The sequence below is a fragment of the Miniopterus schreibersii genome (assembly GCF_964146895.1).
Source record: "Miniopterus schreibersii genome assembly, chromosome: 8".
Taxonomy (NCBI): domain Eukaryota; kingdom Metazoa; phylum Chordata; class Mammalia; order Chiroptera; family Miniopteridae; genus Miniopterus; species Miniopterus schreibersii.
This window is the reverse complement of record NC_138109.1, coordinates 28,384,911-28,409,619: the sequence shown is the minus strand read 5'-3', so window position 1 is coordinate 28,409,619 and position 24,709 is coordinate 28,384,911. Positions and strand designations below refer to the sequence as shown.

At 41.4% G+C, this 24,709-nt stretch overlaps 1 protein-coding gene across 1 annotated transcript; it reads left to right on the top strand.

Annotated features, from left to right (window-relative positions):
* Positions 1 to 2,229: 2,229 nt before the first annotated feature.
* On the top strand, positions 2,230 to 23,873 carry ATPAF1 (ATP synthase mitochondrial F1 complex assembly factor 1). Its single transcript, XM_081143763.1, has 9 exons — positions 2,230 to 2,646; positions 6,374 to 6,482; positions 9,937 to 9,987; positions 10,580 to 10,642; positions 13,316 to 13,366; positions 14,515 to 14,562; positions 17,754 to 17,849; positions 18,666 to 18,773; positions 22,774 to 23,873. Exons 1-9 carry the CDS (start codon positions 2,300 to 2,302, stop codon positions 22,966 to 22,968), a joined length of 1,068 nt encoding a protein of 355 aa, XP_080999889.1. The 5' UTR covers positions 2,230 to 2,299; the 3' UTR covers positions 22,969 to 23,873.
* Positions 23,874 to 24,709: the final 836 nt, after the last annotated feature.

Sequence of the window (24,709 nt, the reverse complement as noted above, 5' to 3'; positions counted from 1 at the left end):
AACAAAATTATACAGGTTTCAGGTGCACAGTCTACAACACATCATCTGTACATTGTATTGTGTGTTTACCACCCCAAGTCAAATCTCTGTCCATCACCATTTATCCCCCCATACCCTCCTCACTTCCCCCCACCCCTCATCCCCAGAGACTCACAACTTTAACTATATATATACACCTATATACACCAATAACAACTTTGTATCTCCAACCCAGACTGCTCCTCAAAACTTTAGACTCATTCACCCAACAGACCAGTTGATGACCCTACTTGCCAGTCTGTTACGTGATCTCAAATTTACACGTCCAACAACAAGCTCCTGATCATCCATCCTCTGAAACCTACTCCAGCCTTCCTCCTCTCTGTAAATGGCAACTCTGTCCTTCCAGTTGTTCGGGCCAAAACCCTGTAAGTCATCCTCGACTCCTTTTATTCTCTCACACCGAATTTCACTCCATTAGCAAAATCTTTAGGTTTGCTTTCCAAACCTCCTTCCTATCACTATCACCTTATCCTAAACACCACTGTCTCTCACTTGAATTATTAGTCTCCCTGTAGGGTGACAAATCATCCTAGTTTGCCTGGGTCTGAGGAGGTTTCCAGGATTGAGGACTTTCTATGCTAAAACCAGGAAAGTCCCAAGTAAACCAGGACAAACTGGTCACCCTTGAGAGAGCTTCCATCCTGGCACCCCATGCCCCATATTCCACCAGCAGCCAGAATGATACTTTAAAAAGTAGATCATGTTACTTCTCTGCTGAAGGCCTACGAAACCCTGAGCAATCTAACTGCCCTTTCCTGTACTTCCTTCACGCAATGACCTCCTTGGTGCTCCACAAGCAGGGCAAGCGTGCTTCTGCATCAGGGCCTTTCCTCTATCTGGAAGGCTCTTCCCCTAGATACCCATACACATCATTCCCTCATTTCCTTCGGGTCTCTGCTCAAGTATCCCATATCTCTATTCTCTTAGCCTGCTTTTTTTTTTTTTAATGAATAGCATGTATCATCACCTAACATGATATATATATTTATCGTATCTCACCCCACTAGAATGTAAGCTCCCTAAATTAATGCAAACAAGGAAATAAACACCTAAGAATTTCAGAGAGTCATAACTGCTATGAGGAGACAAAAATGTAATGAGAAGAATGTAAGGGATGGGGGATTGCATCAAGAAAAGCACCTTTGAGGTAGGTGCTGACTTGTGAACCGAGCCCTAAATGATAAGGCAACCATGTGTAAATCCAAGTAAAGGGATCAGCCAGTACAACGACCCTAAGGCATGTACAGGCTGGCACATTCGAAGGACTTACTGAGTCCACCACACTACTCCCAGCATAGGCCACAGCCCAGAGCCAATCTCCATGAGTATAAGCTGGACTGAGCAGATTTGAAGGCTCTGTCCCTGCCCCTTGGGGGTCCACCATTCAGGAAGGATTTCTTTCAGGTAAGACCCAGACAGAAAGGACTTCCATGGAGGCAAAATGATTGGTGCCATCGCAGAGGGCCTAATCGAGGCCTGACCCTGTGCTGGGAGCAGGAGAGACACAGAGGTGTTGATGCCACTGTTCCTGATCCCAGGAGCTCACAACCATGTTCAGGGGGGTGAAATAGAGGGTGGCATTGGGTGAAGAGAGGAAAAAGAAACTATTCCAGGGATCAAAAATAGCCTAAATAAAGCCTTGGAAGGACAAGTCCAGGTGTCTTTTTGGAGAGGAGAGGAGTTCAGTTGGTCCAGAGTTCAAGATGGATGTCAGGAAGCAGAGGGAGACAGGGCTTTGGAGGCTGCTGGCATCTTGAAAAGAGTTCAGGCCTCGGTAGAACTTGGACAAGTCGCTTACGGGCTCTCAGCCTTTTTTCCCATCTGTAAAATGAGGGAGAAACCTGCCTCGCAGCGTGTGAAGCAGATAGTGTCCTGCACATAGAAACGCTGAGTAAAGAGAAGCTGCTCTTGTTATTACAATTGATGAAAGGACCTTCGATGCTGAAGGTCATCTACTACAGCAAGTGCCAAGAGAATTTAAAAGGGAGCAAGCTCGGTGAGGACCTGCAGATCCGAGCGGCTTTCAAAAGGACACTTGGAGAGCCGAGGCTGCGGATACGGAGGCGGCGGGCGTAAATCCGGGCAGGCTCCAAGGAGGAGGCGGGCGACGGCACGGGACGTGCAGAGCGCGCGGACCCGGCGGGAGCGTTGAGACCCTACCTCCCCGCCCCGGGCCCTTCTGCCTGCCCCTGCTTCCGGAACCTTGGGCGCGCGGAACCTCAAGGCCGGAGCGCCGGCGCGGCGGACCCGGAACCCGATGGAGCGGACGCGCGGGCAGCCGGCCGAGGCCGACGCGCCTGAGGACGAGAACGAGGAGGAGGAGGAGGAGGAGGAGGTGGGGGCAGCTATGGCTGCCGTGGCGGCGGCGGCGGGAGGCGCGGGCGCGGCCGTCCTGCAGGTGGCTGGCCTCTATCGCGGCCTGTGCGCGGTGCGCAGCCGCGCCCTGGGCCTGGGGCTCGTGTCACCCGCGCAGCTGCGCGTGTTCCCGGTGCGCTGCGCCTCTCGCCAGCCCGCGGGGGGTGCCGACGGCTGCAGGGTCGAGGCCGAGCTCGAGACCAACCCTTTCTACGACCGCTACCGGGACAAGATCCAGCAGCTGCGCAGGTGCGGGCCCCCGAAGGCCGGCGGTGGGCCGGGAGGAGGGGCGGCGCTCGGCCGGCGTTTCTGCCGCGTCTGACTCATAAAGTGCAGAGTGTTTACAACAGCCCCGCGAGGTGGGCAGTGTTGCTGTCCCCCCTCGGCAGAGATGTATCTAGGCTCAGAGAGGCAAGATCATTTGCCTCATGTCACACAGCTAGTGTCAGAGCTGAGAGTGTCCGCAAAGCCCTGGCTTTTTCGCCGTTGTCTGCCTTTGTGCTTTAGTTCTCAAAGACTCTTAACAGCCCTTATGAAGCAGGCAGCTCCAAGACACCTGTCGTTTCAGAAATGGAAAAATGGAGCCTTTCAGAGAAGGGACTTGACTTCCTCAAGGTCACATACTGAATCAGCTGAGGCCTAGCCTAGAACTGGTGTTCACAAGCTCCTAGCTAGAGTCCTGAATGCAAAGAAGGGACATTGAAGGTGGGAGCAGGGCCTCAAAGAGTAGTGGTGTCACAGTTGGATCTTCAATAGAACCCTCTCATTAAGGTTAGAAAACTGAGAATCAGAGAGTAAGAAACCTGCCCAAGAACACACTGCTGGTTGGGATTCATCTGTCTTGGAATCCAGGGTTCCTAACACTACCCCGCAGCTTCCAGATGAAAGGACCTGGAGATTAGAGGAAGCTGAGGTGAGTGGTTGGGGGTCATGGAAGGGTCTGAAGAGTTGAAGTGGAAAGAGCTGAAGGAGATCAAAGGTGAATTAAAGGGGCTTGGGAGAGAATCTGGCAGGGTGGGCAGGCAGTTGTCTTATGAAAGGAAACCAATGACTTGAACTATAACTTCACTGAATTCTGTCTCATCTCTACTTCAGCAACCTTAATTTACTCCTCCATCATCTTCACCTTGACTCTTGCTGTCATCTAGCTAGTCTTCCCTACTCCAGTCTTGGACCGCTCTGCCCCAGTCTGTCTCACTACTGCTATAGTGACCTTTCTTTTTGAAAGAATAATGGAATAAATGAATGAATATTTTTGCTCTCCTTCCAAAAGCATTCAGATATACTCAAGTATTTGTCATCTTAAAACCCTTTTCTTGGCCTACATTTCTCTTGAGCTTTTTCATTGATTCCTTGCAGAAACAGGCATCTCAGGAGAGTTGTCTACTCATACTCTGAATATTTCACAACTCCTCTAGTTACTCATGAACAAATGAATGGCGAGTTTTACTCTCTTTCCCCACTAGATCATTCCCATCAACATTTTCATGTACTGCTATGTGAGCTTTCCACTGACCTCTGGATACTGTCCATATTCCTTCATGTTCCTCACAAGGCTCTTATGCTGTGAGCCTTGTCTCCCTAACTTTATTACCAAAACTTCCTTTGGGCACTATGGTCTAGCACAACGGAATACAGGAATGGGATTGGGGAAGGATGTTCCAGGTAAGGGGAGCAGCAGGAGCAAAGGTACAGAGACACAAAACCACCTCAAACCATTTGGGAATGTTTGAGCAAATTGTCATCACATGCCCATAGCATTTTACAGTACTTATTTACATGTCTGTCCTTCGTAGTAGATAGGAAGCTCCTTGAGGTGGGAACTCTGTCTTAATTATATTTGTATCCCCAGAGCCCAGCAAGGTAAACAACAAGCAAGGGACAACAAAGTTTGTTGAATGAATGAAAAAGAGAGGGGAAGGGGTAAATCCTAGAAGCAGCTGAGTGAGACAAGTTGGGGAGATAGGAGGGAAAGCTGTGTGGATACAAAAAGGAAAAGAGCGTGAGGTTGAGGTAGATGAAAAGGAAGATATGAAAGTAGGGCCCAAAAAAGTGTCAGTAGAACCTGAGCCAAGTTAAGGGAAGAGGCAAAACCGGGCCTGACCTTAGGACTGCCCAGGATCAAACACATAGGAAGATATGAGATTATCGTTGTTAATCCTCATCTGAGGATACTTTTTCCATTGCTTTTTCAGACAGAAGGAAAGGGAGGGAGGGAGGAGGAGGAGGGGAGAGAGAGAGAGAGGTCAACTGGTTGTGAGAGACATCATCTGGTTGCCTCCCACAGTCAGGCTGACCGAGGCGGGGAACAAACCTGCAACCAAGGTATGTGCCCTTGACTGGGAATCAAACCTGTGACCCTTTGGTGTGTGGGCTGACACTAACCGCTTAGCAACACCTGCCAGAGCAATGAGATATTTTAAAAGGACTCACAGTCCTGATTGGTTAGTACTGGAGCATACTTACTAAAATATGGGCTCTTTAAGAATACCAGCCACAGATGTGATGTGAGCCAAAAGCAGGACAAGGCTGTATGCCCTGCTGACTCCATTCCACCCAAAAACTGGGTTTTTACATCATACTCTACATTGGTGAGTTGGGAGGATTTGATCTAGCTTCAGGCCCACTATGTCTAGAGTGTGGACAAACTCGAGTGTGTCTAGAGATCAGGTCCACAGTGAGGAAGGAAAGATTCACAAGTCACGTATATGAAAAGCGGCCAAAAGAAAAAAAGAAGAAATTTTACCTAGAGAAGAGAAACTTAAGGGGTGAAATAATAGTGCTTTTCAAGTACTCATATAAAAGGAATTAGACATTTTCTCTTATTCCTGAGGGTGAAAGATAAAGAGAGAGAAATTTAGACTCAGAACATTTTAATAATAAAAGACGTCCAAGGCAGAAGTGCAAAGACTCCATTGCCTAAGCCACCCCTCACTGTCTACCCATTCATCATGGGAGGCCCAGGTGTGGCTGTGGACACTGGCAGCACCAACCCAGGTTCTGGCACTTGCAGCCCTGCCTAGGTAGTTGCCACAGCCCACTGGGCAGGACTTCTTGAGCCACTCTACACTGAGGAGCTGGCCCACTAGGGACGGAAAGAAGATGCATTCATGTACATGGCAGTGAAGGATGTGGTGTTTACTGTAACCTCTGGAAAGGAGTTTTATGGAAGAAGGGCCCCCTGCAGTGCCTTGACCAGCCAAGATTCCACCAGAGTGAGCAAGATGTGCTTGGATCTTGTAGATAACACCCATGACATTACAGGTCTTATGGCCGAGGAGCTGGAGTCTTCACCAAAGTGTATAGAGCCAAATATGACATCATTGGCTACACAGCCTGAAGAATTCTTAACAAGAACGGCAGCCCCAACCTGGACTTCAGGCCTGAAGACCAGCCCCATTTTGACATAAAGGAAAAATTCTGATGTTCTGTCTACAGGAGCAGGTTTTTTGAGAGAGGGTCAGGGAGATACTCAGGTGCTAAATCTTCTGCAAAATAGGCTGCCTGGAGGCTCCGAACCACCTACATCTGAATAAACAGATGTTTAACCTGGGTAGAAGATGTCCAAGAACTAAATGTTCAAGTGAAAGCTTGACACCTAGTAGGAATGCTGTTGGATTCCTGCCTGAGGAGGTGACCCAGAAAGATGACCTCAGAGTCCCCTTCCCATCTTGAGGATTTGAATTCCAAGTACCCAGAGTGTAAGTACCTGAGGGGCCAAGCTCTCCGTCACCCTAGGGAATACTCTGCAGGAGAAAAGGTTACACAGGCTTCTTGAAGATTAACAATAGTTGAATAACTAGACTTTTTCCACTTTTTGATTTGTAGGCCTGTACTCAGGCCTAACTAACTGAAAGCAAATCCTTCAGCCTCTGAATACTTGTGTCCCCTCTCTGTAGAAGTGGAACATGATTCTTTGTTCTTTCCAAATACGAAAAGGACCCAGTGGTTTAATTTTTGTTTTACCTTTGATCAGGTCTGACCCAGCTGCTTTTGAGTCCCGACTGGAGAAGCGCAGTGAGTTTCGGAAGCAGCCAGTGGGGCACTCCAGGCAAGGTGACTTTATCAAATGTGTGGAACAGAAGGTAAGACCTGTTCCTTTTTGTGTTGTTGGCTCACCGGTGCTCTACACACTCAAACCCGACCCATATCCTGAAAGTGGGCTCATTAATGGGGCAGCTGGATGACCAGAACATAGCCTCTCTCTACTCAGCTCAGTCTGATTCCATAAATGGAATCCTACTCTTTCTGGCAAATTACTGTGGTCATGTAGAGATAGAGGGATGGAAAAGGTAGTCTCTGTTCCCAGGGGTATGGTGAGTGATCAAAGTAAGGCACACATGGCAGTGGGCTATAGACATCGTGGTGGGGGCAAAAAAGTGCTTAATAGCTGTTGTTATCCCTAAATAAGGATCAAAGCTGGGGAAAAGCATGCTGAAAGCTATGTATAGGAAAATCTGAGGCAGTGCTTTTCAGACTTTTTGACCATGACCCACAGTAAGAAATAAATTTTACATTGTTATTCAGTACACAAATAAGTATATGATTGTAACCGAAACAAAATTTTTACAAAACAATACTTTTGCTACTTGCAATGTACTATTATTATTTATCTTATCTTTTTAAAAACTTTGGCCACTAAATTGATTTGAACCGATGATTTGAAAAATACTTATCTAGGGTGATGCACAGAACTAATTGGAGTGGGAGAAGCCAAAACCAGGGAGAATGTACCGTAGTCCAGGTGTGGGCTGTGTGTATCTGAAATAAGGTAGTTACAGTGGGAAATTGGGATTCTACATTGTGTTTTAAAATGAGAAATGTTTCTTTTTCTTGGAGAATAACTTTTTTTGCTTTGGGTATCCTAAGTTTTAAGAGAATCCACTCAGTCTTTTAATACGTTGTTAATTAGAATAAGAGCAATAGTCAGTGGGTTAATCATTATAAGGTTGGGGAGCAAATTCAACCTCCTATGACAAACATAGTTTACAACTTTATGTGAACAAACAAATTTACTACAAATATTTTAACATATGTAATTCTTTGTAATAAAGTTATAGTGCCAGTTATCTTTACTGTATTATAAACTTTCAATATTATATGGGAAAGCTCTTTGCCCCTTTTTGTAGACAGAGTTAGAAATTCAACTTTCTGATAAGATGCAGAATAAGTAAAGGTTTCATTTATATTATGGCAACTCTTAGGTAAATATTTACTTACTGTCTTATCTAGCTACCCAGAAGAAGGCTAATTAATGGCTCCATTTCTGAAGCCTCTTCTTTACTTTGAGTTATTGGTTCCTATCACGTGAGATCTAACATCTCCTTTTGCAATAATTTTTTGTAATTCTCCCTTTTCTATCCTGAAATGTAGACATTATAACCCAACTATACACATAATTTCAGGGGGCAAACATCAATATAATGTCTAACTGTAATATAAAGGAAAGTATTTTTAAATAAAATACATATGTTAGTATGTGAGTTCTTAGGCACAACTATTCTTTGAGACCTAATGCAGTCATTAGACGCTTTCACCTACATGTGAAATCACTGTGAATACATAAGCAGCAAAAGCTGACTGGTGCAGGGGTGTTATGTTGGTAATTATAAAACCCCCAGACCATGAACAGTGTTGTAATCAGTGACCCTCATGAGCTTCCACAATACAGCCTTCTCTCAAGCTACATAGTAGTTGCATTTCTGAAAAATTTAGTGTTTATTAAAGTTGTGTTTTTAAAAAAAGAGGGAGAGAAAGAAAACAGAGTTAGGTTCCAGGCCCTGGTAATTATAAAAAGGTTTTTCACTTGCAAGGATGTCTGACTAGACATTGAGAAGTTGTGCAGGATGAAGGAAAGTTCTTCGTTATGTAGAACTCATCTTTAAAATTGCAGCTCATTTAGCACCCCTGCCCCTCCCATAAATGCAGGTGTCACCATTCAGTCAATTATTGTGATAAAAAAATCCCACAGATTTCAAAATAATGTACTCATTTAAATTTCTTATGTGCTCTTGAGACTTAAGCACATAGTTTCAATTATAATTTTAGTTACCTTCACTGGTTCTCAAGTGTACATTTTTTTCACATTTTAACATCTTTGAAATTGTCTTAAAATTGATAATCAAATGTAAGTATTGTGTTATTGTTTAATTGGCATCATTTTCTGATACATAAAATAATGGTGCTTAAGATCAGTGGTGTCTCTGATTAGATAAAATGCAATAAGCTTAAATTTTTTATTTCTGTAACTGAAAGTGGAAATGAAGAATGAACTGGAGGGACACTGTACAAAAAAAATACATCAGGCTTAGTGATTGAAAGGTGAAGGCAGTTGAGAAAATGGAGGGTTTTGTTTGTTTTGTTTTCACAATATACCTAAAGGTGAGTGGTAAGAAAATGAAATCAATTATCTTTTTTGGATAGTTTACATATGAAGGAAAGACTGCATTAGGATGCTGTCAGTGGACAGGGGTATGACCAGAAAGACCAGGGTATATCCAGTAGGTTTTTCTACACCAGGTTTTTGTCTAATTTGTGGGTAAGAATTCTATGGACATAATTTATGAAAGGTTTGGATTTATTAACGCACAGAGTAATGAAATGCAGGGTTTTATGCAGAAAATGTTTTCCCTCTTCAGAATCCTAGGTGTAGCTTATACTCCTTCCCTCTGAAAGGCATGGTCTTGAACTGAGAGACTCAGTGGAAGACTCAGAACAACCCCTGCCCACTATCAGAAACAACTCAAAATAGGATTTCCTTACTATAGCCTTTATCAGAGATAATGGATTAAGAGAGAAAATAATCACTTTCAGTTGTTCTTGGCCTTTTTTGAGGGGAAGTCTAATTTGATGGAAGGAATATTAAGATTGAGTACTAAAGAAAAAATGCCCGGCCGGGCGTGGCTCAGCGGTTGAGCGACGACCTAGGATCCAGGCAATCGGGGTTCAATTCCCGGTCAGGGCACATGCCCAGGTTGTGGGCTCCATCCCCAGTTGGGGGCGTGCAGGAGGCGGCCGATCAGTGACTCTCTCATCATTGATGTTTCTGTCTCTCTGTCTCCCTCTCCTTTCCTCTCTCTGAAATCAATAAAGATATATTTTTTTTAAAAAAAGAAAAAACTATCGTCCTCTTAGGATGTCTCCCATCAGAAGTGCTGTCACAGATAGGAAGCACCTCCTCTGTGGCTCACTGTGGAGCAGATCAGAAGACAGAGCACAGAAAACCCAAGCAGGCCTCATTCTGGGAAGGAGTCCCATATATCTACAGTGGCAGGCATACCATGCATTCTCAGTACTAGTAGATACTGGTTACTAACAAAGAAATTCTTTCTCATCTCTATCTCAGAAGCCTAGTCAAGGAAAAGTTGCCTCACAAACAACAACTCTAAGAACAGTATGTACAGTTACTGTATGGAGTGGAGAGAAATGAGTTCTTAGGTAGAAATTTACTAAATGAGATATTAGGCACCTCATCTAGCTTAGTGGTCTTTTTCTTCTGAGTAAAATACAGATTAATATCCTGTCTATCATATATTTCAGGCAGACACTTTGGGGAAGCAGCCTATGAGCAGAGGATTCACTAAGGACAAGGTAGGTTTCCAATTAAATATCCAAGTTTGAAGCCACATGGAACATCTATAATAAGAGACTGCAAATTTGAATACATTTACTATGGTTTGGTGATTTTGTGATTTACCAGCTGTGGAGATAAGAAATATTTTTATGAATTTTTGTGTCCTTGACATGACCTCTAGCATAGTGTGGGTCCTGGAGGTGCTAGAGGAAATATAATGATACCTTTTTTTGTAAGAATTTGTTTTTAAAAATCAAATAAAAACATGTTTACTCTGTCATTTAATTTGCAAATAAGGAGCCACTCCTGGCAGAATAGCAGTTAAAGATAACCAAACTCTCCTCTTACCAGTTGCAAAGTGCTGCAGTGCTCATTGTGAGGGTGAAGGATTTAGGAAGTACCTGTAGATACTCCCCAGAATAGAACTGCAAAAACCTGGACTTGGGGGCTCACTTCCCCGAGCATACTGGTTTTCTTATATTTGTTCTCTACTTACTTAAGATCTGATGCATTGTCCTGACATGTTGCTTCCCACAAGGGTTACAGGTAAAGTTAAGCTGTTTCATTTCTAAATTGTAAGTGTTAATTGCCTTTTATTTTCTCTTTCAGACTCTCAGTTCAATCTTTAACATTGAGATGGTGAAAGACAAAACTGCAGAAGAAATAAAGCAGGTAATGAATGAAAATAGGTTGACATACTTTATGAAAATGTGTGCTCTGTGAACCAAATCTGAAAGTAGAAAGGAGCATACATTTCCTGACACCTCTTTCTGGCCATAGATAGCAAAAGTGATGAATTACATGGAAAAATAGTGGCATAAGAAAACTTGTCTTTCTTGGTCTCACTCCTGTATATATAATCAACTCACATTTCCCCTTTCTTTTTTATTCCTATTGCCCACATCTTATTTAAAATCATCACTACTTTATACCTAGATTACTATGATACCTTTCTAAATAGGTTTTCCTGCCCTTATTTCTCACTTCCCCTGTCATATCCTCACCAGTTGAATCCTCTTAATTAAAAGTTCCGCTTTCATTATGGAAAAGCATAATTTATTGGTTAAGAACACAGACTCTGGAACTAAGCTGCCTATTTTAAGTCCTAGCTCTGCCCACTTACTAGCTGAATGACTTTGATAAGTTAGGTAACCCTCAGAGTCTTAGTTTCCCTATCTGTAAAGTGGAGATAATAATAGTATTTACCCCATAGAATTATTTGGGGAATTAAACAAGTTAATATTTGTAAAGCACTTAAAACAGTTCCTGGCACTGAGCAAGTGCTATATTTGTATTTTTAAATAAATGAATAAAAATATTATGTTAGTAACCTGCTCACAAATGTTCGATGACTTCCCATATTCCTTTGCTTGGCATTCAGGGTCCTCCACTATTATAGGATTTTCTGTAGGAAGTTTCCTGAACACCTTCCTTCAAAGCACTCTTGATCTATTCTTCCTGTTTGGTCATTTCATTGCTATTTAAATGTTCATGTGCATGATTCTTTTCTCTAATTAGATTATAATATGCTACTTATGGGCATTCCTTATAGTTCTATTAATTGTATTTTAGGTATATTGAGAGAATCAGAATAATAAAAGCAGTATACCATGTGTCGGGCACTGTACTTAGTGCTTCATATGCACTACTTCATTAAATTCTCATGACCACTTTGTAAAGTAGGTGCTTTATTCCCAGTTTACCACTGAAGAAAATTTAACTTAAAGAGGTTAAGTAACTTAATAAGTGATAGAGCTAGGACTCAAACCCATGTCTGTTTACTCTGCATCATATTCCCTTATGGGAAGTTGTGCCAGTTGCCCTGGTTTTCCATTGAGTGTTAGATCATTCATTTCAGCAAGCATTTATTGAATACCTATTACATGTCAGGCTCTGTGCTAGATGAAAATAAATGAGAGAATCCCCTACTCTCAGGAGCTTTAGCCTGGTAGAAGGACAGACACAAAAATAAGGACAGCACAGGGTTTTAACCTCTGTTAATAGAGGCTTATGCAAAGTCTCAAGGAGCCCTCAGCTGCCTTTGGGAAGAAGTGCCAAAGGAAGGTGACACCAAGCATATCTTTTAGGGGAAAGAGAAGCCAGGCCCTGGAGTCCTCCTGACCATATGACAAATATCATTTAGACATACAATTTTAGATACAAATTTGTGTGTTTTTAAATAATTTTGAGTAACTAAGGTCAACTATATTGGGAAACATCTATCAGTCTTATGTATTTCAGTGTTGATTCATAAACTATCTGCTAATATAAACTAAATAAAAATAAGCAGATATGTTATCCTTAAAATGAGAAGACTGTGTTTTGACATGAAAAATAAAAGCAAAGCAACCTTAGGCTGCATTGATAGAGTGATTTGCCCAAGTCCTTTTGTGCTCTGTGTTGGCTAGATCACACTTTGTTAGTATCTTCAGTTAGGACCCCATTTTAATGGAAATGTTAACAAAGCAGAGCAGCTTTAAAGGAGGGTGACCCATTCTTCAGCACCAGCTGGGATGTCACCTTGGCTATGATGTCTTCCCCTGCTTCGATGCCTTTGCTAATGTTATCATTCTCTGCTTAGAATGTGTCTCTTATCTTCTACCCTACCTGTTTGTCATCCTAGACTTCCTATTCACCTGGCTAACTCCTGATCATTTTTCAAAATATACAAGTGTCCCCTCCTCCGGCACTCATTCCCTAACTTGGGTTAAGGGCCTCTTTGTTGCCCTCAGAGCACCTTGGCTTTGGTTTGCATTGTAATTCTGTTGTGCTAAGCACAAACCTACATTATTTTAACTCATCTTCACAACAATCCTGTGAGGTTGATACAGTTGCTATTTTACTGATTGTTATATAGATATTATTTATTTTTCAGTAATTTGCCCAAAGTAGCACATCTAGCAAATGATTGGAGCTGGGATTTGTATCCAGGTCTGCCTTACTCCAGACCCTGGGTTCTGAGTGACTGATGTCCTACTCTCTGAGAAAGCCCACAATTGGCTAGGGAGTTTGGGTTTGGGGAAGGAAGACAGAAGATATGGAAAAAAAAAAAAAAGAGCTTGTCTATTACACACAAGGCACGTCATGAGAAAAATGATTAACAAGGTCATAGAATCCATTTCTCTGACAGGAATTTGTTATTAAGAGTTACAGTTTAATCATCTAGAAGAGTAGATGGTATTAAATCTTTTTGTAATCATGTACTAGTAATAAAAGCATTACGTTGGGTTTTCCTCTCTGTTATCAAATAGCATGTTACTGTGAGTAATGAAAGCTGTCATCATTTCTTGGTGCAGGTTGAAAAGATTACCCACATGTCACAGACATACTCTCTTTTTTGTACAGATTTGGCAGCAGTATTTTGCAGCGAAAGATACAGTCTACGCAGTTATTCCTGTAAGTAGTTTGGAGGGGAAAATGAGAGTGTTATAGCATGAAGGTCAGGTCTCTAACCTTAGCAGGCAGTTGCTTTTACTTTTCCTATGTTTATTGCCTCTTGAGAACTTACGTTTATAGCTCTGAGGGTTTTTATTATGCCCTGAGTACCAAAGATTGGAAGCTCCATATGGTATATTTATGGCTCTTGTTTTCCCTCTTTCTGGCTTAGAAATGTCTCCTTGAGTCAAGCCTCTGACAAGGGAGCATGGTGTAAGTTCGTGTTGCTGAGCAATTTCCAAGTCTTTTATTTCTTTTTGGTATTTTCCAAGCTATTGGAATTTAACACAGGACCTCTAGCATAAGTTTCTTCCCTTCTTATCTATAAGTGACCTGTACGTGAGCTGACTTGGAGCCTTCTAATCTTTTTCTGGCATTTCCCCTTATCAAGTGGCATTTTCTTGTGGGTTTTTTGTTTGTTTGTTTGTTTGTTTGTTTTGCTTTGTTTTCCTTCTTGAAATTGCTGTTGTGGAGATAGTCACTGGCCACTGCTTGACCATTGCAATCAGCACTTGATGTACTGGGTTATCAACTAGTTCTTTAATTGTTCTTCTTCCCTGAAGAGGAAGTAGCCTACAGTAATACTGTTTATATCAAGCACATAAATATATACAAGCTTGCATGTATAATTATAAGATTAAGGAGAAAAACTTATAGATGGAAAAATAAAGCCAGGCCTTTTGGTTATAGTGAGGGTATTGCTATTTTTTTCTACCTTTTATACATATATACCCTTGCCCTTCATAAGTTCAACAGCCAAAGGATCTGCACTTCTGTGATATTTTAGATCTCTAATACTGGCTTATTTGAGTGGGGCTTTTTATCCTTCCCTCAGACAGACTTAGTAACCTGATGTCTCAGACACTTGGCACAGTCCCCTGGAGAGTTTGAAGCATTTGGAGTATACACTGTTCACAGCAAATTCTGATACTGAACAGCAAAGAATACATCTGGTTTTTCCTGTCTGTCATAAGAGGCATTTGTAAATGATGAAACTTAGATTGTTTTAGTTGTAGTTTAGTTCTAGAGTTCAGTCTTGGTGAATTTAAGTGTGATTGCGGCCTTGTATGTGTTTTTGTTTGTGAACTTTATTCCTTTCTAACCTACAGGAAGAGAAGTTTGATTTGATCTGGAGCCGGGCTCAATCCTGTCCAACAGTAAGTTTCTGGATTGCTGACAAACAAGGATGTTTTCTAACCAATCTCATCATCTTCCATACTATCTCATGTTATAGTTCTATTTATTTAACAAAGATGATGATATGTTGATTGTACTGATAAATGAAGTTTTTAGCCTTGTAGCATCATCTGAGTTTTGTCCAGTAAGTCTCTGGCTTGTTAGATACATCTCAGCCCTTTCTGATAAGGATCTTAATCAACAGTATAAGTAAATGTTGGATGCAGCACCTGAGACCATAATATTTTCAACTTTCCTTAAGTGTCTGTTTTATTAGCAGTTTTCTTTTCAGTTTTGGCCATGCTATGCTGATTATATGTACCTAAAAGGAATTATGAGACTGTTGCTATAGTAATGAGTTACCAGAAGACCTAAGGGAAGGGGAAAGGTGAGGTGGACCAGCTGACTTGGTGTTGGTAATAATTTCTATGATTCTCAGAAAGAAAGAAAAAATTCCAAACATTACCAAGAGAAAATAAAAAACATTTAAGTAAATGGAGAGATATACCATGTTCATGGACTGGATGACTCCATATTGTTGTCATTTCTCCCCAAATTGATCTCTAGAATATAACCCCAATTAAAATCCCAATAGACTTTTTTTAAAAGAAGTTGCCAAACTGATTTTAAAAATTTATTTGGATATCCAAAAGACCTAGACTAACAAAACAATTTTGAAAATGGGCAAAGTTAGAGGATTTACATTACCTCATTTAAGGACTTATTGTAAGCTATAGTAATGAAGACCTTATGTGATAAAAATAGACATATAGACCAATGGAATAGAGTAGAGAATCCAGAAATAGACCAACATATATGTGGTCAGTTGTTTTTCAGCAAAGGGGCCAAGGTAATTAAATGGGAGAATGGATATTATTCTTACCTCATACCATATCCAACAATTAACTCAAAATAGAGTATAGAATCTTAGTGATCTTGGGTTTAGCAAAGATTTCTTAAGTACATTACAAAAAGCACAAACTATTGAAAGAATCGATAAATTACATTTTATCAAAATAAAAGTTTTCTACTTTATACTCATGTTCACAGCAGCATTAGTCACCATAGCCGAAAGGTGGAAGCAATCCAAATATCCGTTGATAGATGAATGGATAAATAAAATGTGGATGTGTGTGTATGTATATATATGTATGTATATAAAATAGAATATTATTCAGCTTTAAAAAGGAAGGATATTCTTACACATGCCACGATGCATATGTACCTTGAAGATATTATGCTAAGTGAAATAAGCCAGTCACAAAAGGACAAATACTGTATGATTCCACATATGTGTGAGGTACTTCGTTGTAGACAAATTTATAGACAGAAAGTAGAATGGTGGTTGGCAGGGACGACGGGGAAAGGAAATAGGGAATTCTTTTTTAATGAATATGGAGTTTCAGCTTGGGAAGGTGATAAGAATGTAAAATGGTACAACCACTTTGAAAACAGTGTGGCGGTTTCCCTGTTATTTATTTATTTATTTATTTATTTATTTATTTATTTACTTTTTGCTAATCCTCACCCGAGGATATTTTTTCCATTGCTTTTCAGAGAGAATGGAAGGGGGGGAGAGGAGGAGAGAGAGAGAAACATGTGAGAGAGACACATCCATCAGTTGCCTCTGGCTCACACCCCAGTCAGGGTGGGGTAGAACCTGCAACCCAGGTAGGTGCCCTTGACCAGGAATCGTGGTCTGCAGGCCAACGCTCTAACCACTGAGCCAAACCGGACAGGGGATGTGGCAGTTTCTTTAAAAGTTAAGCATATACCTGCCATACTACCTGGCCATTCTACTACTAGATATTTTCCCAAGAGAACTGAAAGCACATGTACGTACAATGACTGGTACACAAATGTTCATAGTAACCTTATTTATAATAACAAAATACTGAAAAATACCCAGATCTATCACAGGTGAATGAATAAAAGAATTGTTGTATGTGTGTACATGTATACAATGGAATAATATTCAGGAATTGAAAGGAAAGAACTATTGATATATGCAACAACATGGGTAGATCACAAAATAATTATGCTGAATGAAAGAAGCCAAACCAAAAAGAAGTACAGGTTCTGTGGTTCCGTTTATACAAAATTCTAGAACATGCAAGCTGACGGTAGTGACAGAAACCAAATCAGTGGTTGCTTAGGGACAGCTGGGGAGAAGGTATTAATTACAAAGGGACTTTTTGAAGAAGATGTTCATTATGTTGATTGTGGTGATGGTTTCATAGTATACATATATTAAAACTCATCTAATTGAGTGCTTCTGATATGTGTAACTTCTTATACTTCACGTATACCTCAATAAAGCTCTTTTTTTTTTTTTTTTCCTAATAAGGGGCCAACTACTAGATAGGCACTGAGGTTATCTTATCTAATAATAATAAAACAGCCTGAGTGGCTGGCAATAAGGAGACAATTCCATGACTGATGCATGTTGAACTGATTATACTTTATATTCTCGCATCATTCTCTCCTCCACCACTCATCCCCAATTCTAAACATCTCAAGCATAAGACTAATCATTTCTTTGTGTTTAGAGCTGCAGTATCAGCCTCAGATGACAAAGTATGAACTGATTACAGTAAATGGAACAAAAAGTTAATTCAGCAGCATTAGGAAGTTTAGAAATTGAAAAAACCAAGATGTTCATCAATTGAAGAATAGATACATTTTGGTAAACTTCTATAGTAGAATTCCATACAACAGTGAAAATAATGAGTTATAGTTGTCTATGTGGATAAATCTCAGAGGTATAATGTGAAGTGAAAAAAGCAAGTTGCAAAAGTATACATATAGTTTGACAAGATTTATGTTTCAAAACATGCAAACAGTACTGTTACTTGTTTATGGATATGCACATACACATTAAAAGTATATAAACCTGAAAGGGAATGGCAGTCAGCAAATGCAGGATAGATGTTACTCTGCAGTGGGATTGGAATGGGTTACATAGAGCTTCAGTTGGATATCTAATGTTTTCTTTCTTAGGTGGGTTGGGAAATGTATGTATGTTTGTTACTTTACTATGCATGAATTTCATAATTTTAAAAAATGTTTTCAATCAAACATTGAAGAAATGGAGTGAATGATACAGGTGGTTGGACATAGAGGAAATGATTTTATTTATTCATCTACCTCCTTGTGTGTTTGTTTCCCACAGTTTCTGTGTGCACTACCAAGAAGGGAAGGCTATGAGTTCTTTGTAGGACAATGGTCAGGCACTGAACTCCACTTCACTGCACTTATAAATATTCAGGTAGGTGGCTTATGCTCATCCCTGAGAGGAAAGAGGCCTACGCCTTTGTGGGTCCATGAGCCCTTGCTGAGGCTTGAGGACACAGAATATCTACTGACCCTAGCAATACTTAGATATTGATAATTAAAAGGACTCTTGCTGAAAGTTTAGAGATGGAAACCAGAGATCTTTTTTGAATGTGTAGTTATTTCCTCCAACAGTTTATGAGGACTTTAGCTTTGAACCCAGACTGTCTTCCTAGACTGGGTTGGGGTCTGGTAACCACTACCCTGTCCATTCTTCATGAAATTATGATGCTCTCATTCTTTTCCCCCTACCCCTCACCCACATTGTACTTTAAAACTGCACATTACAAATCTGGCCCATGTGCAAACTCTCCAGCTGTTTGCTACAGCTTAAAAGAGCTCAGTCTTCAGAGCCAGCCAAGGGGAGTAGATTTCAGCTGTGAGATGCACTAGTCCATAAAAGTGGCAATTACACAGGCATATTGCTTTCTTTAGAACTTGATTTGGTAGCTGCTTGTGCCGTTTTGTTTTTAAATATATGGCCATGATGAAGGATTCACTGCCTACTGTAAACATTTTCTGGGAAAAGAGCCAAACCTTTTTCAATCGAAGACACAAATAACACTGTGCAAACTGTCACTTTCACCGTGCCGTAGCAGGCCTGACCATCCCCACACACACCAGTCCTCTGACTCACTAGACACCCTCGGGGCTGGTAAGAGTCAGAATTTCCTCCAGACTCTCTGTTGCTCTGAAATTGCAGTTTTGTTGTGGTACCTTATTGAGTCTTGATAAGTGTTCCTCCTTACAGACCCGAGGGGAAGCTGCGGCCAGCCAGCTGATTTTATATCACTACCCTGAACTTAAGGCAGAAAAGGGCATAGTACTGATGACAGCAGAAATGGATTCTACATTTCTGGTAAGAATCAACTTTTACCTTTGGATTTACCTGTTAACCCTGAAGGTAGTATTCTTAGGCAAAAGCTCAGGAGAGATAAAATTCAAGAGATCTACATGTATTTGTTTCTTACTCAAAGTTGACAATACCAAGGTCTTGCTCAAGCCTCTTCCAAGTTGAAGTTAGTACAGATCCTCAACCACTCTAACAGTTGTGAAGTCCAGATGCTCTGAAAACATTCTGCACCTATTACCTTTCTAAAATTCTGACTTGAAAACACATCAGGCCCTTGGGGTTGTAGATAAGAAACTGGACAAGTAAAAGGCTTTATCTTAAGTGCAGGGAAGAATGCAAAGTCTAGACTAGTTTTCAATCTTTTATCATCCACACTGTTCATATGCATAACATTCCTCGTACATAGTGATTTCTCTGCCCCTTTTCCCGTTCCCTGGAGAGAGCATCAAAGATCAACCATATGCCCATAGGTAGTGATATCCATTGTGTTTGTTCTCTCTGTGTATCCAGGGCCAGGAGCAGTTTTATAATTACTGTACAACCTGTTTGTTTAGCCTTTGCTCATTTTAGTCTCATTTATCTGACAGCATTTAAATTCAGGATGTCCTCAAGATACTGGCCACTTTCATGCCTCTTTTCCCTGAGATTTTTCTTTACAACACCCACTATTTTTCCTCTCTCTTACCAGCTACAGACTAGCATTTCAGCTAGTATTACAGTAGCAGCAAGTCCCAAGTTTTGGACACAGTTGGGACACTACTTCCCAATCTAGTATTCCTGAACCTGTTCCGTCCCCTTTCTCCTCTTCTTTCTTCCACCCATCACACTCAACTGGAAGTTACCCAAAATCCCATCCAGAAGAATGGAGTTGCCATTAACTGAGATAGACAGGATTGCAGGAGGAAAAGGTTCGGAAGGAAGATCAGGAGCTCAGTCGTGGGCACATTAAATCTGAGATGCCTATTAGATTTGCAAATAGTTAGACAGTTAAATATATGAGCCTGGAGTGCGGAGGAGAGGTCCCAGCTGGAGGTGTAAATATGGGAGTTGTCAACATGCAGACTGCTATTTAAAGCCATGAGACTGAATGAAATCACCAAGGAAATAAATGGAGATGGAAAAGGGAAGAGGTCTGAGAACTGAGCCCTGTGGAGATGAGGAAGCATCGGCAAAGAAGATTTAAACAGGTGATGTAGGTAGAAGACTAAGATGGTAGAATGCTCTGGAAGCTGAGATACAATGTTTCAAGGAATCGGGAGTGCTCAGCTAGCCAAATCTCACTTGCTGGTAGGGAAAATGAGATGAGGACTGAGGATTTACTACATTTCACAAATGGAAGTCATGGGCGACCTTTTACAGGACATTTCAAAAGGAGCAGGATAAACACATACTTAGAGTGCATTTAAGAGAGTATGGGAAGAGAAGTTAGCCCAGCCAGCGTGGCTCAGTGGTTGAGCATCAACCTATGGTCCAGAAGATGGCGGTTCGATTCCCAGTCAGGGCACATGCCTGGGTTTTGGGCTCAATCCCCAGTGGGGGGCATGCAGGAGGCAGCCGATCAATGACTCTCTCTGATCATTGATGTTTCTATCTCTCTCTCTCCCTCTCCCTTCCTCTCTTTGAAATCAATAAAGATACATTTTTTTAAAAAAGAAAGAAAATGAAAAGACATCTATGTAATACTTTTTTAAAAAAGAGAAATTTGAGTAAATATAAACAAGTCTTTGAAAGGGTTTTCTTTGAGGGGAAGGAGAGAATGGGGGCAATAGCTGGAGGGAGAAGTGGGAATGAGTGTTTTTTGTTTTGTTTTAAATATGGGAGAAATATTTGTATGCTGATGGGAAGGTCAAGTAGAGATGGAAATATTGATAATGTGTAGAAAGAGGAGAGAAATGTCAAAGTGAGATTTTTGAGTGGGTAAGTCTGGGAATGAGAAAAATATAAAAACAGGGGAGATGTCAGGATATAAGGACACAAATACAGTTAAATGGCTAGAGGTGGTAGTAGCCTGTAGGACAGAACAGCTAAAACAGAGGTGAGGGGCCCGGGGCACCTCCACAAAGCCCCTAGGACTCTGCTGTTGGAACAGCATTGTTCTAGAGTGCGCACAGCTGAGATAACCCCCACCTCCACCATCCTAAGCCTCAAATAAAAATTGTCAGAGGCCCTGCAGTTCAGGGGCTCAGGGAATGGTGATATCTGCCTCGGATTATGGCACTGCACTTGCTTTAGAAATGGTTTACTCTCGAGGCATGTTTGAGTATAAAAAGGTAAAATTGATAAAGCAGAGTTAATGACCTTGATCGATTTTAATGATCTTGCCCTACCAGAAACAGTATCAGGGTGAAGTGGAGGGAGTACCAGCCTGGGAGTCCAGAGGTCTGCTCCTTTCTCTGCTCCTTGCTAGTCACATGATCTTGGGCCTATCCCTGGACCTCATCTGCTTTGGTTTCCTGGCTTATTATATGAGGACTGGGTGATCTCTGAGGCCTCTTCCAGCTCTGAAATTCTATTAATTTGAAATAGCCAGCATTTTGGAAAAAGGCTTTTGATTGAAGATCCAGTCTCAGAGATTAGTGCCTGCTTGTGAGAAAATGACCTGAAAGCCCCACAGGAGGGAGTGGAGATAAAGTGGCCTAGAGTATTTATAACCCATCTTCATCATTCCATAGCTAGACATAGTGCACTCTTGACAGTCAGTTTTACGGGGAACTTTCCATTATCCTTTGGGGTTGGGTTTTGGCTGTAGGAACATAATGATAATGAATAAATGCCTCTGACTAGCTAGAACTATAGAATGTACAGATAGCAAAAGTAAGAGTTGTTTGAAGTAACTCTTTTGTAAGGTTTCAAGAATTTAGCCAATGTCCTGACCCCACCTCTGTTACATAGAGCGGTCTGCCATTTCCCTGCCTCTGAGCTTTTCAGAAGGTGGCCCCTTTTCTTGCCTGGGGCTCTGCTGGTGCATTAGTTATTAGTTAGAAATGGCTGCATAGCAAATTACTCCAAACTTAGTGGCTTAAAACAAAAATTTATTACCTCATGATTTCTGTAGGTCAGGAATTCAGGAGCAGCATAGCTGGGTAGTTCTGGTTCAGTCTCATGACGTTGCTGTCAAGATGTTGGCTAGGGCCACAGCCATCTGAAAGCTGATTGGGCTTGAGGATCTACCTCTCACCCCACTCTCATGGCTGTTGGCAGGAGGCCTCGTTTCCTTGCCATGCTGGCTTCTCTGTAGGGCTACTTAAATGTCCTCATGACATAGCAGTTGAATTTCCCAGGGCAAATGATTCGAGAGAGAGCAAGACAGAAACTACAGTGTCTTTTGTGATTAATAGCAGAAGTCATTCTCCATCATACCACTGCAGTCTGCTGGAAGCAAGTCAGTAAGTACAGCCTGCACTCAGGGAAAGGGAAACTAGGGTCCATCAAGGGAGAGTGTCCTAGAATCTGTGGACAAAATGTAAAACTATCACAGCTGGCTTTGGCACTAGTTTTCTGACTGAGGTGGTATTAGGAACAGGTTTTATTTGAGTATGTCTGGTTAGTCAGGAACTTAGTACTCACACACTAGTGCTTGGAGCTGGGTAACTATTGTTGTTTTTCCCCCCCTTGAAATATACTTAACAGTTATAAAGGAACTGAATGAAGAGGGAAATTTTGAGCATATGCATTAATTTATTCAAATATTCACCAGATGTCACTATGTGCAGGGATGTGAAACAAGCACATATACTTTAGAGGAATTATACTAGAGAAGATAGACAAAAAAAGAAAAGGAAAAAGAGGACAAATACAGTAAAGTATGATAAATACTGTGATAGAGGTAAGCATGGGGTAATTTGGATGCATAGACGGGGGGCACCTAAGACTTCGGAGACCAGGGAGTTGGGAAGCTTCCTAAAGCAGTGTCTCCTGGGAGAGGGCCCACTCGCCACAGGAACTCAAAAACAGAGCATTGCGGTCCTGTGCAGGGAGGGACCTCACCATTCTTTTTACCTTCCAGAATGTTGCTGAAGCACAGTGCATTGCCAACCAAGTTCAGCTCTTCTATGCCACTGATCGGAAGGAGACCTACGCGTTAGTGGAGACCTTTAACTTCAGACCAAATGAATTCAAGTATATGTCTGTCATCGCTGAACTGGAGCAAAGTGGACTTGGAGCGGAACTGAAATGTACCCAGAACCAGGATAAGACTTAGAGCTATAAGGGTTGGCTCCTTACAGAGTCTGCTCAGCCCTGGATAGTCTAGAGCCCACCCACCCCCTTGAACTCTCAGGAGCTCAGCATCTATAATGTGCAGTCTCTAAGGAGTTGCCCTGTGTGTTTATGCAAGAAGTAATCATGGAGGTGAGCCCTATTACTTGATATTCAGGAACAAAGGCAGCCAAACATTCTGATAATTATCACTCAGCATACTTGAGGTTTCCTTTTTAAGTATTTGACGTCATAATCAGAGACAGCCAAGGATCTGCAGGATGGTTGACTTGATTTTACACACTAACATTTTCTTACAAGTGCATTTGCATTCTGGACATTTTGACTGCATAGCTCCCAAATGCACATAGTTCCTCATCTTTATAAATTTGTGACAGGATAAGCTTGAAGACCTGCTATAGTTAGATATGGGCTTTAGGTATTCTTCCCATGTGCCAGTTATCTGGCCAAAAGCATAATCCAAGTATCCTATTTAGACTCTAGAACAACCAGATATTGCAATCAGGATTAAGCCTTCATCTAGATGCTCCCAGAGTTGCCTTTAATGTAGCTGGCTTGAAGCATCAGTAGATTTCAGGTAAACTTAAACACACAGGTACAGTGCCTGCGTATTTTTAAACCATGGTCTGTGGCATCTGCTGCTCTAACTTGCCTTTTAGAAGCTGTGTATTTGGAGGGGGTGAATCAGTGCAGTGTAAATAAATCAACTTTTTTGTAAGGAAGGATCTGTCCAGATTTGCATGTTTTTGTGTTATTGGCTTTTTTTTAAAAACTCTAAGCCATGCTAGTATTATATGAAAAAGTGGGTGGAAGCAAATGTTCCCACTTTGGGTGTGGAGAAAATACAGCAATAAAATAAAATCCGGTTTACAGTATTTGTTACACTCAGCAGTGGAATCTAAGCTATTTGCTGTCCATAGGGTCATTGCTATGAGCTGATTTGATCAAAACTCATCTTTGGAGTCAGTAGTTGCTTGAAACACCAAAAATGAGAAAGGAGCTCTCCAGTTCCATGTGGTTTGTAGTATCACTGTTGTGGCTTCAAGATCAGTGATAGAGGAGGGTGGTGGTTACACACCAGCCTTCGGAACCTGAAATCCCAGCCCCAATGCCCACCATTATCATTGTCACCTTCCTTACTACACCTTTCTTATTCTTGCTCTGACATGCTCCACTTTGTCTGCTGCGGCCTGAGATCTGGTTGTATGACACTGAATATGGTGAGTGGGAATGGAACCAGTAGTTACAGTTCCTGTGTATGTTTGTTTTCTTCATTACAGGTTGGGCCTATCCCCAAGCTCTTTAAAAAGGGTTGGACTTCCCATTATTTTCTGAGCTATGTCTTTTTTGTTGTACCTCTGAGTCTGTATAGAAAGAGACAGACAGTGTTTGTTTAACCTGGAAAAGCTGCTAGCAAGCCTTTCACAATTTCTCTAATGACTGAGCTGTTTGCTAACGCAAATTCTGGACCTTCCTCTGGTCCTGACAGTTCACATTTTGAGAAACTCAGATCTGGATGTTTTGAGTCCCAGGAATCTTTAGTATCTGTTGGAGTTGCTATTGTGGGTATCCAGTTATGTTTGTTTTCCCATCTGGCCAGTTCCTAGCCTTAAAACATTTTCATAACACCTCCACCAGAGGGTGAGAAAATGATGGGGAAAGAAATAAGGACTGGCTGCTCATTTTACTGTTCCTCCCATCTTTACCCTATATCCCCTCTTGCC

Bases quoted from the DNA above. Each gene is read 5' to 3' on its own strand.
- ATPAF1 (XM_081143763.1), top strand. From the start codon at position 2,300: ATGGAGCGGACGCGCGGGCAGCCGGCCGAGGCCGACGCGCCTGAGGAC. The intron at 2,647-6,373 runs GTGCGGGCCCCC...ACCTTTGATCAG, and splicing joins AAGATCCAGCAGCTGCGCAG to GTCTGACCCAGCTGCTTTTG. The intron at 9,988-10,579 runs GTAGGTTTCCAA...TTTCTCTTTCAG, and splicing joins GAGGATTCACTAAGGACAAG to ACTCTCAGTTCAATCTTTAA.